The 11,657-nt window shown below is 45.8% G+C and overlaps 1 protein-coding gene across 2 annotated transcripts; it reads left to right on the forward strand.

The window, feature by feature from the left end:
- The first annotated feature begins 657 nt into the window (after positions 1 to 657).
- H257_14969 lies at positions 658 to 11,349 on the forward strand. 2 transcript variants are annotated; one of them, XM_009842918.1, is made up of 21 exons: positions 658 to 827; positions 882 to 1,038; positions 1,092 to 1,420; positions 1,502 to 1,670; positions 1,883 to 2,097; positions 2,281 to 2,747; positions 3,166 to 3,429; positions 3,554 to 3,728; positions 3,842 to 4,137; positions 4,623 to 5,021; positions 5,532 to 5,683; positions 6,253 to 6,366; positions 6,537 to 6,702; positions 6,914 to 7,002; positions 7,176 to 7,518; positions 8,379 to 8,722; positions 9,490 to 9,585; positions 10,046 to 10,147; positions 10,238 to 10,405; positions 10,841 to 10,927; positions 11,152 to 11,349. In XM_009842918.1, exons 1-21 carry the CDS (start codon positions 709 to 711, stop codon positions 11,299 to 11,301), a joined length of 4,401 nt encoding a protein of 1,466 aa, XP_009841220.1. In that variant the 5' UTR covers positions 658 to 708; the 3' UTR covers positions 11,302 to 11,349. The 2 variants fall into 2 exon arrangements, with proteins under 2 accessions (XP_009841220.1, XP_009841221.1); XM_009842919.1 differs by lacking the exon at positions 11,152 to 11,349 and having other exon boundaries at positions 10,841 to 11,042.
- Positions 11,350 to 11,657: the final 308 nt, after the last annotated feature.

Consider the following 11,657-nt stretch of genomic DNA (forward strand, 5'->3'; position numbering starts at 1 on the left):
AATTCGACATGACATGATTTGATTGGCTCAGGCGGTTCGTTAATCCTTCTAACAGGAGCAAGTTTCGAATCAAATATGTATTATTGGACATTCGTGCGTCTGGTAAGTATTTCCGGACCCTGTTGAATCGAATCTCACCGACCGAACCGCACACCAATCTCTCCCATTGGTCAATCCGAATTACTTGTCGCGGATTGGCTACAATATCATTTTGAATTTCTACCGGAAAAGGTGATGTGGATATTAGCCAATCAGATGTCTCGATTGGAAATTTGGAGAAAATCGACGTCTTTTTCTAAATCATGAAAAAATAAGAAATAAATCGATTTTGATTGGCTCATGATATTTGTACTTTTTCGACGTTACAGCACTTACTAATACTAGTACAGTCATATTAACAGTATTGCGTCATTACTATTACTATAATAGTAGTATAGTAAGTAGTACTAGTACTACGTAGTAGTGGTATTTTGGTACCCTAGTATGAACGAAGGTGTATTGCATACTGGTAGCTAACGTTACCTCGATTACTCCGATGATGGACAGCTCATACACTAGTTACCGCTACTGTAGATAAAAGGTAACGTACGATGCTGCTCAGCTGCTCGTAATGGAGTACGTATAACGCAAGGTGTGTGTTGGTCATAAATCCACAATTCAGTGTAACCGCTCGAAACCGCTACTGTAGGGCCAACGTCAGCCAAGTCGATGGAGTCCCCATCCGCGCCCGAGGAGGACGGGAAAGGATCGACTTCGTCATCCAAGCATTTGCAGGGCGTTTACGACAAGAAGTTGGCCACGCTGCAGTCCAAGATGCCGTGGTACAAGTACGTGATCTATTTATTATCCCTCATGATCAAGTTGTCATCGTTTACTTGTAGAAATTCAAGTCAGGACATGGACATTCCTGGCGTGACGACTGCTTTCCACAGCAATGCCGCCTCCCCTGAAACCCCCCCGCCGTCGCTCGAATATCCCCATGGCGGCAAGAACACCCAGCACACGGCGGTGGTGTCGCTTTTCCCTGAACACGACGAGGTACACCAAACCCTTCAGAGTGAAACCATCGACTTTTGCTCATCTCGTTCAAGCCGCGACTGCAAGCGGTACTGACCAAGCCGTCGTCTCGTCATGCGATCACCACGCCGGCCACGTCCCCCGTCAAACAACAGTCGTCCCCCGACCGAAGAAGCACTCCTGAAATCAAGTGGCGGGGTCGCGTGAGTTGGGAGTCGGACTTGTTGGAGCCGACATCCTCTGCCCCCAAGACTCCGTCGCGTTCGCCTTCGAAGCGAGGACACCCACAGCCTCATCATCCGAGCCCCCTCAAGAGCGTCCTGCCTTCCATGTTGCCCGCATCTTCGCCGCCTGAGGCCAACGATTATCCGAGTCATGGCGGCTATATATCTCCATCCAAACGGTTTGTCTCCTCCACTCCCATACATTCGTGCGAAGGAGGCGTTGCTCACGCCCTTGCTAACGCACGTCGCTGTGCTTGCAGCCGGTTGGGGGGGGTGTCGTCGGCCGAGAAAGAAGACGAGATCGACGCGCTGCTTACAAAGTTCAAAATCTCGACCGACGCCCGGTCTGGAGTTCGGGACGGCCTCATGTCCAAGTACACGCCCCAACTCGCCCATGCTTATGTCTTTACCTCCCCCGATCCCACCTATGTACGTTTTCCGTGTCGTTTTCCTCTGGGTAGCTTCCTATGTAGCCTTCGCTTCGTTGATGTGTGAATAATGCCATGCATCATACTGTTTACATGTCTACCTTCGAACCAGAGCCACATTCAAGTGTGAATGCGGTTACAACGCGAATCGATGAATTCCCTTCCGTGCCCTGAAAACACAATCGTTGTATGTCGGTGTTATCTTTGTTGTAGGCGGAAACCGAGGTGGATGATCCGTCCTCCGACAGCAGCCGCGAAGTCACGTCCCCGTCCGTGCCGGAACGCCGCATGCGGGACGTCAAGAAGGCCCTCGCGAGCGACGGCGGCCACAGCTCGTCCGACGAAGAGCCCGACGAGGACGCTGACGTCGCCCAGCAGATGAAGGAAGCGTACTTTGGGGTCGCCGCGCGGGGCAAATTCTTTGCCAAGTAAGTCGACGCAAGATCGATTATATCACGACACGAAATCCAATTCCTCGATGTGCTACATATGACGAAGACCCATCCCATACTAACTACCCTTCATCACGTTTGGTCATGTTTGGGAAATCACTACTAAGTTGACAAGTGCACCGTATATGAGTTCTGCATGTGACACGGTTGCACGCGTAGGTATGCTGGCCTCCACGCGAAACCGCATTGCTTTATGGCCGTGCCCCACGCGCCCCTCGCTCTGACGTTACGAACTCCGTCGCAGCACAGTGAAGCATCGCCCCCACAACTCACATCTCCCTCAAAATCCCCCCGAGGCAGCCATGAGCACAGTGCCGTTGACGAGGGTGGGCCCATCACTCCGAATTCAAGACAGACCGACACTCCTGTGTCCAGCCTGTTCGAGTACCAGCCGCCCCCCGCCGTCATGACCAAGCATCACCCCCCAACTTCGCCCCGGCGCCGAACCACCGGCGGGGACAACGACGTCAAGATGAGTCCGCGCACCATGTTCCTCAGCGCGTGTCTGTCCAACACGGGGGAGCTGCCCATGGCACTTCCGATCCTCATCCGCAAACACGGCACGACCGCGTTTGATTTTTCTTACCAGAGCCTCGGGGACACGTTTCTCGTCGAGTTTGCCAGGGGTACGTCCGTCGTCTCTTGGTTGGTTCGTTGGCTCAATACATATGACAAAAAACAACAAACAGAATGCATCTACTGTGTGGCATAGGGCACAATTGAATGGTAGATTCGGTGTACGAATTTCTGCCAATCGAATCTCACCTCGCACTGAACCTCGCCGCGACATATGATTGGTTTATCGGATATTTCTTGTCGCTGATTGGCTAAAATAATATTCTATCTATTTTTCATGTCCTGTGTGCGGATTATTTGGTAGCCAATTAAATGTCGCGGCGAGATTGCAGCGGGGTTGGTTCAGTAAACAGGGCAGAATTGGGATATTTGAGGAAATTGACAATATGATAAGACACATTTTTTATATATGGAATGCTCCTGCGGATGGGTTGCCACGCTGAAATGTGTGTGTGTGACACTGTGTAGCGCTGCGTGACGTGCCGTTTGTCGAAGCAATCAACGTGTGCGACAACCGGCTGACCGACCGCGCGCTCAACCAGCTGCTCCAGGCGCTGGAAACCAAACCGAACCTGACCAAACTTGATATTTCCATGAACCAAGTGGGGCCTCGAAGTGCCAAGACCCTCAAGGCGTACATCGGGTCCGCCATGTGCACGCTAACCCACCTCGGGGTGTGCAAAGCCGACATTGACGACTCGGAATGTGCTGCCTTCATGGTGGCGTTTGAAGGTATAATCATATGATGTCACTACACTACCCTACACTACCAGTGTATAAATACCCCCCCCCCCAATCCTCGTCGCGATGCCGTACGATAGTCGTCACGACCTTACATATTTTTCGCCAACGGTAGCCAACAAATCAGTGATTCAGCTGAAAATGAGCCGGAATCGCATTGGCGAAGCCGAGAATTTGAACGTTGTGCAACCCGATTTTGTCACGGGGGGCGAAGCCATTGGCGGCATGCTCAACGTCAACTTGACCCTCACGCAACTCGACGTGTCGTGGAATCTCCTGCGCTTGGCCAGGTAGATACACAACCCTCGTATCTCAGTTTTATCTAGTAGTTCTAGTAGTACTAGTCCTAGTCCTACTAGTATCCTATCAAAATACATCACTGACGAGAGAGATAACGTGGCAGCGGCGTGACGTTGGCCAACTCGCTCAAACTCAATTACAACCTGTATGAGCTGAATTTGGCGTACAACGCACTCGGCGATGCTGGTGCGATGGCGTTCGGACAGTCGCTGTGCATCAACAAGACCTTGCGACTGCTGGACATGTCATACAATAACATCGGGACCAAAGGCGCGTCCGTGCTCGCGTCCACCGTCGCGCGCAGCCACACGATCAGCACCCTCGTTTTGGATGGAAACAACATTGGCCAGCCAGGCGGAAAGGTGCTCATGTATGCGATGGTGCACAACCGGACGCCGAGTACGTACGTCGTCTGTGACATGGGCTAGGCTTGGTGTGTGTTTGTGTTTTCCATTTGTATTTCAACGAGTACTAGGATGACGACTACTGCTAGTAGTAGTATGTAGTAGTAGTAGTATTACTATGACTGCTAGTATTATGCCTATGACAACTATTCACAGGATGACTACCACTATTCATCGTACTATCTTTGTGTTCTTTATTGGCACCTAGTAGTTTAACGATTACTAGTATTACTACGACAACACAAGGGGCGTATGTTGTACTAGCTACGACGTTCCTGGTGGTATTGTGACTTGTGGACATGCTGGAGGCGGTGTGATTCGATTCGGACCATAAATGATATAATAGTCTGATTCTGATTCGACCGCTTGAACGATCTCGCATTCGGATCAGACGTAATCATCGCCATTTGACCAGTGTCTGATTCTATTGCGACATGCACGCCCCCCGTCTCCGTCTGATTCTGGGTATGCCTGACGTAGACGGGTGCACAGTGAGCATGAAGGGGTGCAACTTGAACGAGCGGTCCCAGGCCAAAGTGTTCGATCCGATGGAACCCGGCGGCGACTACATGCTCGACTGCGCCGACCCGTACGACAATATGATCGCCACCGAGCTACTGCGCCTCGCGACGCTGAAAAAAGGGTGCTTCTTTGCCAAACTGGACGCGAAACCATCGCGAGACGCACCCAAGAAGCTCACGCAATCGATCAAATTGGTGCGGAAAGAAGCCACTCGCCCGGTGCCCGCCAAGGGGGCTAAGACGCTGCTCGATCTGACCTTCCACGACATCGACACTAACGACGCGGGGGTGATTACGCTTGCCGAGCTCCACGGAGTGCTCGTGGAACTAGGGTTTCAACCCACGATGGAACAAACAGGTTTGCAACTTTCCCTACACAACATCGAGTCTACACGCAATATATATATATATAATATACATGTGTACATATTTCGTGTCCCCGTGTATATGAAAATGCTTGTGGTGTCTAAATAACTGCATTTCCTACGTCTTCAATGACATTGGTGTATGTATTATATATATATATACTTATATCGAGGATATCAGTGTTGTGGGAAATATATACTAGTACTTATATCGAGTATATACATATATATATCGGGGATGTCTGCGTTATTGTTGGAATATATATATATATGTATAAACATGTATATTACACCATGTCAGTGGAAACGATGGTATTCGATACTAAACAACGGAATGTATATAGCGTGATTGCGATGGATGGATGGATGGATGGATGTTGATTGTGAATATATTACGGTTGGTTGTAGATGTGATATATATATCTAGTATATATATATCTAGTATATATATGGTAGAGAATACTAGCCTTATTATTGATATATATATATTAATATTGTGGTAGAGATTTTGTTTGACAAGATCGATACCGACAAGAGCGGGACCATCGACGAGGCGGAACTGAGCGGCGGCGGACTCTTCCACGCAGTCTTCCGATCTATCGACGCCAATGGATCGGGCACCATCGACATGGACGAGCTGCGCCAGGCGTTTATAGTACGATTCATATATATATATATATTGTGGATGTCCTTCAATTTCGCAATTATGTACCGTTCTCTACTGTGATATTTGATTGGCTTTCCAATCTGAATATTTAAATTGAAGATTTCTACAGAATTAAAATCAATCCGCAAAAGGACATGAAACTTAGATAGAATCGTTTAGCCAATCAGCGACAAGAATTTCATCATAACGAATCACATATCGCGGCGAAATTCAGTGCGAGGATAGCTGTGCTATTAGGTTCGATTATTAGGCGGGGTCCGGAAATCCGTCCCGAATCTACAATATATATATATATATATATATATATATATATATATATATATATATATATTATCCGTACTAAGGGTGGTTGTTTGATGGAGAGTATCGTGATCATATTGCTATAATTGTTTGCTCGTCTTGAACCATGGTGGCGTTTCATTGGTCGACGATTATCGATTCTTCAATAAACAAAATATTTGTCTGTGTCAGTATATATACGAAATAGATTTTTAGAAAAACAAAATTGTATTTTAATTCGACATGAACAATCAACTAACTAATCGTTATGGGGGTAGTTACTGGGCGCCACAGCCACAGAAGGAGACGTCGAAGCAGCTATGAATGCGTGCGACGTCGACGGCAGCGGCACCATCGAAGAGGACGAGTTTGTCGAGCTCATGAAAAACCAAGTACGTTTTACTCGTAGTGTCTACAGTTGTTTCTTTTCCCAATAACACCCCCATATCACATTATGCAGCATATATATATATATATCGGATGATACTTGCCTGGTTTTGACACGTTGCGCCTTCTGATTGGTCAATATTGCTGGGGTATATATATCTTGATATGGATATAGGTGATTCAAAGGGTTCACCAGCACCAAGCGGCGCAGTCGGCCGAGTCGCTGGCCCTGCGCGACGAAAGCGGCGGCGTCTGGTGCGTGCCATCGTCGGGTGTGTTGGACATCACGTTCGTGTACGAGCGAGAATTGATGAACGACCGCGAGAGCTTTGTCTGTTACGGTGCGTTTATATATATTTATATATATTTACATAAATGAGCTATTTATATATATATATATATATGAGGATGCCAACTATAGTGTATAACCCACGCATGCGCATACATCCTAGTAGTGGACTTGAACGCGTGCAGTATATATATATATGTAAATGCAAATGGATTTGTATTGTTATATATATGATGGCGCCAACATATGCTATTATATCATAGGGCTAACGGAGCACGGGTTGAAAAAGCTCGTGCAGTCCGTTGAACGGGGCAAAGAAACCATGCAGCAAGCAGAACTGCTCAATGCGGCGGTACGTTGACCCCTTGTCATTGATTACAATCCTTATAGAATAATAATATATATATATATATATCTGCCACTTCAAGAGCATGATAAAATTGCATACATCAACCCTATCCCATGTTCAGAATGATGCGATGACGTTTTGATTCTACTGATTGCAATGTGCTGATGTGAGACAAGGTACATGAGACAGAGATTCGTATGACGGCGGCCCAAGCAATCGTGCTCATGGAGAGCTGCGGCGACATGCACGAGACCAAGCGCGTGGGCGCGGTCGCCAAGGTCCTCCCACAACTCACGTCCGTCAAAGAGGCGCAGAACCTGGTCAAGCGCGTGCTCTCCATGTCCGAGCGCTTCTCGCTGCGGATTCGGCTAGGGGCTCTCTACTTTCCACTGCTGGGGCTCCCCACCAACCACTACGCCCTCGACTTGTCCAAGCAAATCGACCGGCAAGCGCTCATTAAGCTGGCCGAAGTCGCCCAAGCGGAAAAGCAGTTTTCTAAATCCAGATCCGGGCGCGGCGGTAAGCCCGTGTGGTTGATACTGCGATATATGTATTCATTGACTCGGAATACGCTATCTTTTGATGGCATGGTCGTATATATATATATATTTGCCATGTTCCCTAAATGTTTGTAAATATATAGATAAATTAGCAGATATGTATAGTCAATGTAGTGAGCCCTATGAGATCACGCGATGGGTAGTACAACACGACATATGTTGTGTCCATTGATTTGAACGGCTTGGACCGATATGTATATAGTTGGCACGATTATATATATATATGGTATGCTTATATATATGGTATGGACCTGCTTGTACATATAATATATCATGATTCGTCGTCCTACTAACTACACCACGTCATGCATCGATCTATAATACATTTGGATGAATCGATACTGTACGTATACATCAGGTCGACACATACAGTATTCAAGTGCAAGATATATCGTGAATTCGCTATATAAACTTGCAAAATTCGTGTGATTTGTCTATTCAATATTGAATCACGCTGGATTTCTGATTGGTTGAATATATGGCCCTTTCTGTAAGAGCCAATCAAATCCACTCAAAATTGGATTAGCCTATAACGTAAAGATTCGATTCGACGGGGTCTGGAAATTTATACCGAATCATCACAATATCTATATATTTATTTGTACAACCTATTTGTCGCTGCAGTATACTACTACGAATGATGCGACCTCTCCCCATCTCTTGTACACATTTTTTTGTATATTTCCTATCTCTTGTACATATTCTTTTTTATATTTCTTAACGTATTTCTATCTCTTGTACATATTTTTTGTATATTTCTTAATCGTATTTCTATCTCTTGTACATATACTTTTGTATATTTCTAAAATATATGTCTAGATACCTCTCAACATGGCAACTGGGAAAACTTCCGCAACGAATGGTTGGACGGCAAGGCGACGATTTTAACATCTCATTTCTTTCAAACGATGCCTCAAAAGGGCAAACTCGAGTTTGATTACGTGTCCACGAGTCGTCCCACGCGGGGCACCAAGCCCATGAGCGACCGGCGGTACCAGCAGCTGGTGGCGCAGATCGCCCGCGACAGCCGGACGGAGCTGCGTCTGCCCGACAAGTCCACGGCCGGAACCCGGCGGCGGCGCAGTGTCGGCGATCGATGGGAGCTCGTGCGCAACGCCGTGCGCTTTCGAAAGTTTAAAAAGTGGATTCGCGACGTGAAAATGGTAGGCCCACAGCGTCTATGTCGTCGCGCTCCCCCAAAGGAGATGTGATGCCATTGGATGATCAGTATTGTATATATATATATATATATGGAGAGTTGGGTAGAGTGGGTCCTGGGCTTGGTTGTGGTTTGTGTTTGAATATTGTCGATTTGATACAAATTTGGGGAGGGGGTACAATCGAATCGCGCCAACCAAACCGATCCACAATCGATCTGATTGGTTGAATTTCATTTAGAACGTTTTGATTGGTTAATAATTTTGAGCTCATCTGAAGTAGCCAATCGAATCGATTTAAATTCACAACACAATGAAATTTTACTCGAAAGCACAATATATATGTTGCTTTCTAATCTCGTTTTGGTGTAGTGTTTGGAATCCATATATGTTGTCAGTGAGATGTGATGTTCATGTGGTGAGGTGTTCGTTCTTGTCAAGACATGGTGGTGGACTTGCGGAGTTTGGTGTTGGCCACTCCTAATGAGTACTACTATTATTGGGCTGCTTTTTGCCAAGCAAAAAAATTGACAATTTGGAAGGATTTTCAACCAATCAAGCAAAGGAATATGATTGGATAAAAAGAATGAAGGTTGAATTATGATTGGCTAAAAAGAAAACATTTTTGAAATGCAATCAGAACGGACCACTTTGAGTTTCATATCATGTTTCGAACGTGTGGCGATTGGTCGGCGGTTTGATCGACCAACCGTCAGAGGAAATCTGGACTAGAACGCACATATGTATTTGGTACTATAGATCGACAAATGTAGGCATTTCAAGTACATAGCCACACCAAGGAAGACATTGGGTTCAAGTTGTTTCAAATCGAAGCAGCTACGTGCGATCGATGGCTGTCCGTCGATCAGGTACCAGAAACTCATCCAGACCCTTTGATATTCGATCCTTCTCGACTCAAATGGGCTAGACGAATCATTCATCCATATGTTATAGAATACTTGGTAATATATATATTCAGATAGTATATTGTTTTGCCAAATCCCATTTTTTCATTGCATATAAGGGTACGTCTTGTAATATTTCAAAAATATTATTCCACTTTCTAGCAAATTGGGATAAATCAAAAACGACATTGAGGTAAAACGTTCAATTTTGTAAGATGGCCTCCTCAACGAGTAAATCCCACCAAGGAATGACTGGATTTGAGTTAAACACTCTTCAAACAAGACATGTTTCACTTGTTATCAGATTTATTGAATTTTGCCCGAAATGGCGAATATTGTCAAATTTCAGCTTACCGTCGTAATTAAATACTTTCTGTGATGGGTTTACATAAATTCACAACGACCGAACGTACGGATGGTGTAGGCGGCCGAGATTGTGCGGTGCATGCCGAGTGTGCACAATGGCAAAACGGAAACCTGTCGGTTGCTGTTTCCCCGACTGATTGACATTGAACACTTTATGGAGGTACGTACATAAAACTGTCCCTAGTTTTATGACATCGTTTCGACCAACCGTTCCTATCTGTGACATCGTTCTGAACCTTTTTTCAAGTAGATTTTCGATGCGCTGTCGTTTGCGGAAAAGCAAGAATGCGCGCGGCTGCTCGGGTGGCTCAACATACTCAACCCGCAACAGCCCGATCGGTACTACGAGTTTGATCTATCTGTCCGCGAAGAGCGCGAAGCCGCCAAGATATTCGTCAAGCTAGCCGTGACGGAACCGGTACTACAACACATTCTAGTTCTGCTATTCTGGTTCAATTTGAGTTGTCTTATAACGAAACTGCCAATTTATAACGAAACAACCATGTATGTATATAATAACCCTGTTGATGATTTGTGTGATGAAGCAAGCACTATTGTGCATTTCACCCCAATTTTTTTGGACTTGTCATTTCGCCAAATAGCTTTTGAACCGATTTGATCATCCTATTTCATCTTCTTGCACACACACTATGTACTCTACAACGATTAGTATATATATGAGGTTTTGCCCAATGTGAAGGGGTCAAACGTTTGGATTGGCTGAAATTCGACATGATGTGATTTGATTGGCTCAGGCGGTTCTTTAATCTATACGATTATTCTGCTGACGGCTCTCCAGTTTCAAATCGATTTGACAATAACCCACGGAATAAACATAACTAAAACATGTTAGGGTGAAAACTGGATCCACGAGTCGTTTGGGTGGGTGCGCGGGGACCCGCCGATCCCAGGGTGGGAGCTGCCCAAGTCGTGGGCCAATGTACGAATTTCTCCCCTTGTCACATATCCGAACCTTCGTATACGTCGTTGATACCATAGTTATGTAGACTCCATTGATTGTAGTTCATATATATAATAACCTTTTTATTCGAATTCTAGAATGTCAAACGAATACTACTTAGTAGAATATAAAAATATAAAAATATGAAAATAAATATGGACTTTTTTTGGCCTGTGACGAATGGTTATGTGTATGTGTTGTAGGACGATGTGACAGCTGAGGACGGACCGCGACGGACGGGGTGGCTCACGTTCGAGTACACGTCGGACCCGTCGCGAGGGTGCGCGGCCGTGCCGGCGGTGCGGCAGGAGCTGTTGCAACGCGTGTTGTGTGGCACACGACTGTACTTGTAGCGAAAATATAATAAATACCCGTTGAACTGGAATACATCAACAACACACATGAGACCCTGAACGCTACGAGTATTATTAATTTACTGCGGGGTACTTCGAAGTTTTGTAGTACTGTACTATCCGAGGGTAGATAATGGGGGGAGGTACTAGTAGATGTATGTACTGTACATACATGCATAGATCTGTACTGTACATACATGCATAGATCTTGACAAGGTAGCTACAGCGACTGTGAATACCCCCCCCCACTTGACTTGGCGTGCACCCCCTGATAATATTTCCAAAAGATAGAATATTTCATTTCCTGGCAAAATAATGGGATGATAGATACTCAATGAAATGGACCCAATATACAC

Source organism: Aphanomyces astaci (assembly GCF_000520075.1).
Source record: "Aphanomyces astaci strain APO3 unplaced genomic scaffold supercont1.64, whole genome shotgun sequence".
Taxonomy (NCBI): Eukaryota; Oomycota; class Saprolegniomycetes; order Saprolegniales; family Verrucalvaceae; genus Aphanomyces; species Aphanomyces astaci.

Coding starts and splice junctions, on each gene's coding strand:
- H257_14969 (XM_009842918.1), top strand. CDS start 709: ATGGAGTCCCCATCCGCGCCCGAGGAGGACGGGAAAGGATCGACTTCG. Junction 1,039..1,091: donor TTTTCCCTGAACACGACGAG/GTACACCAAACC, acceptor ATCTCGTTCAAG/CCGCGACTGCAAGCGGTACT. Junction 8,723..9,489: donor GGATTCGCGACGTGAAAATG/GTAGGCCCACAG, acceptor CGACAAATGTAG/GCATTTCAAGTACATAGCCA.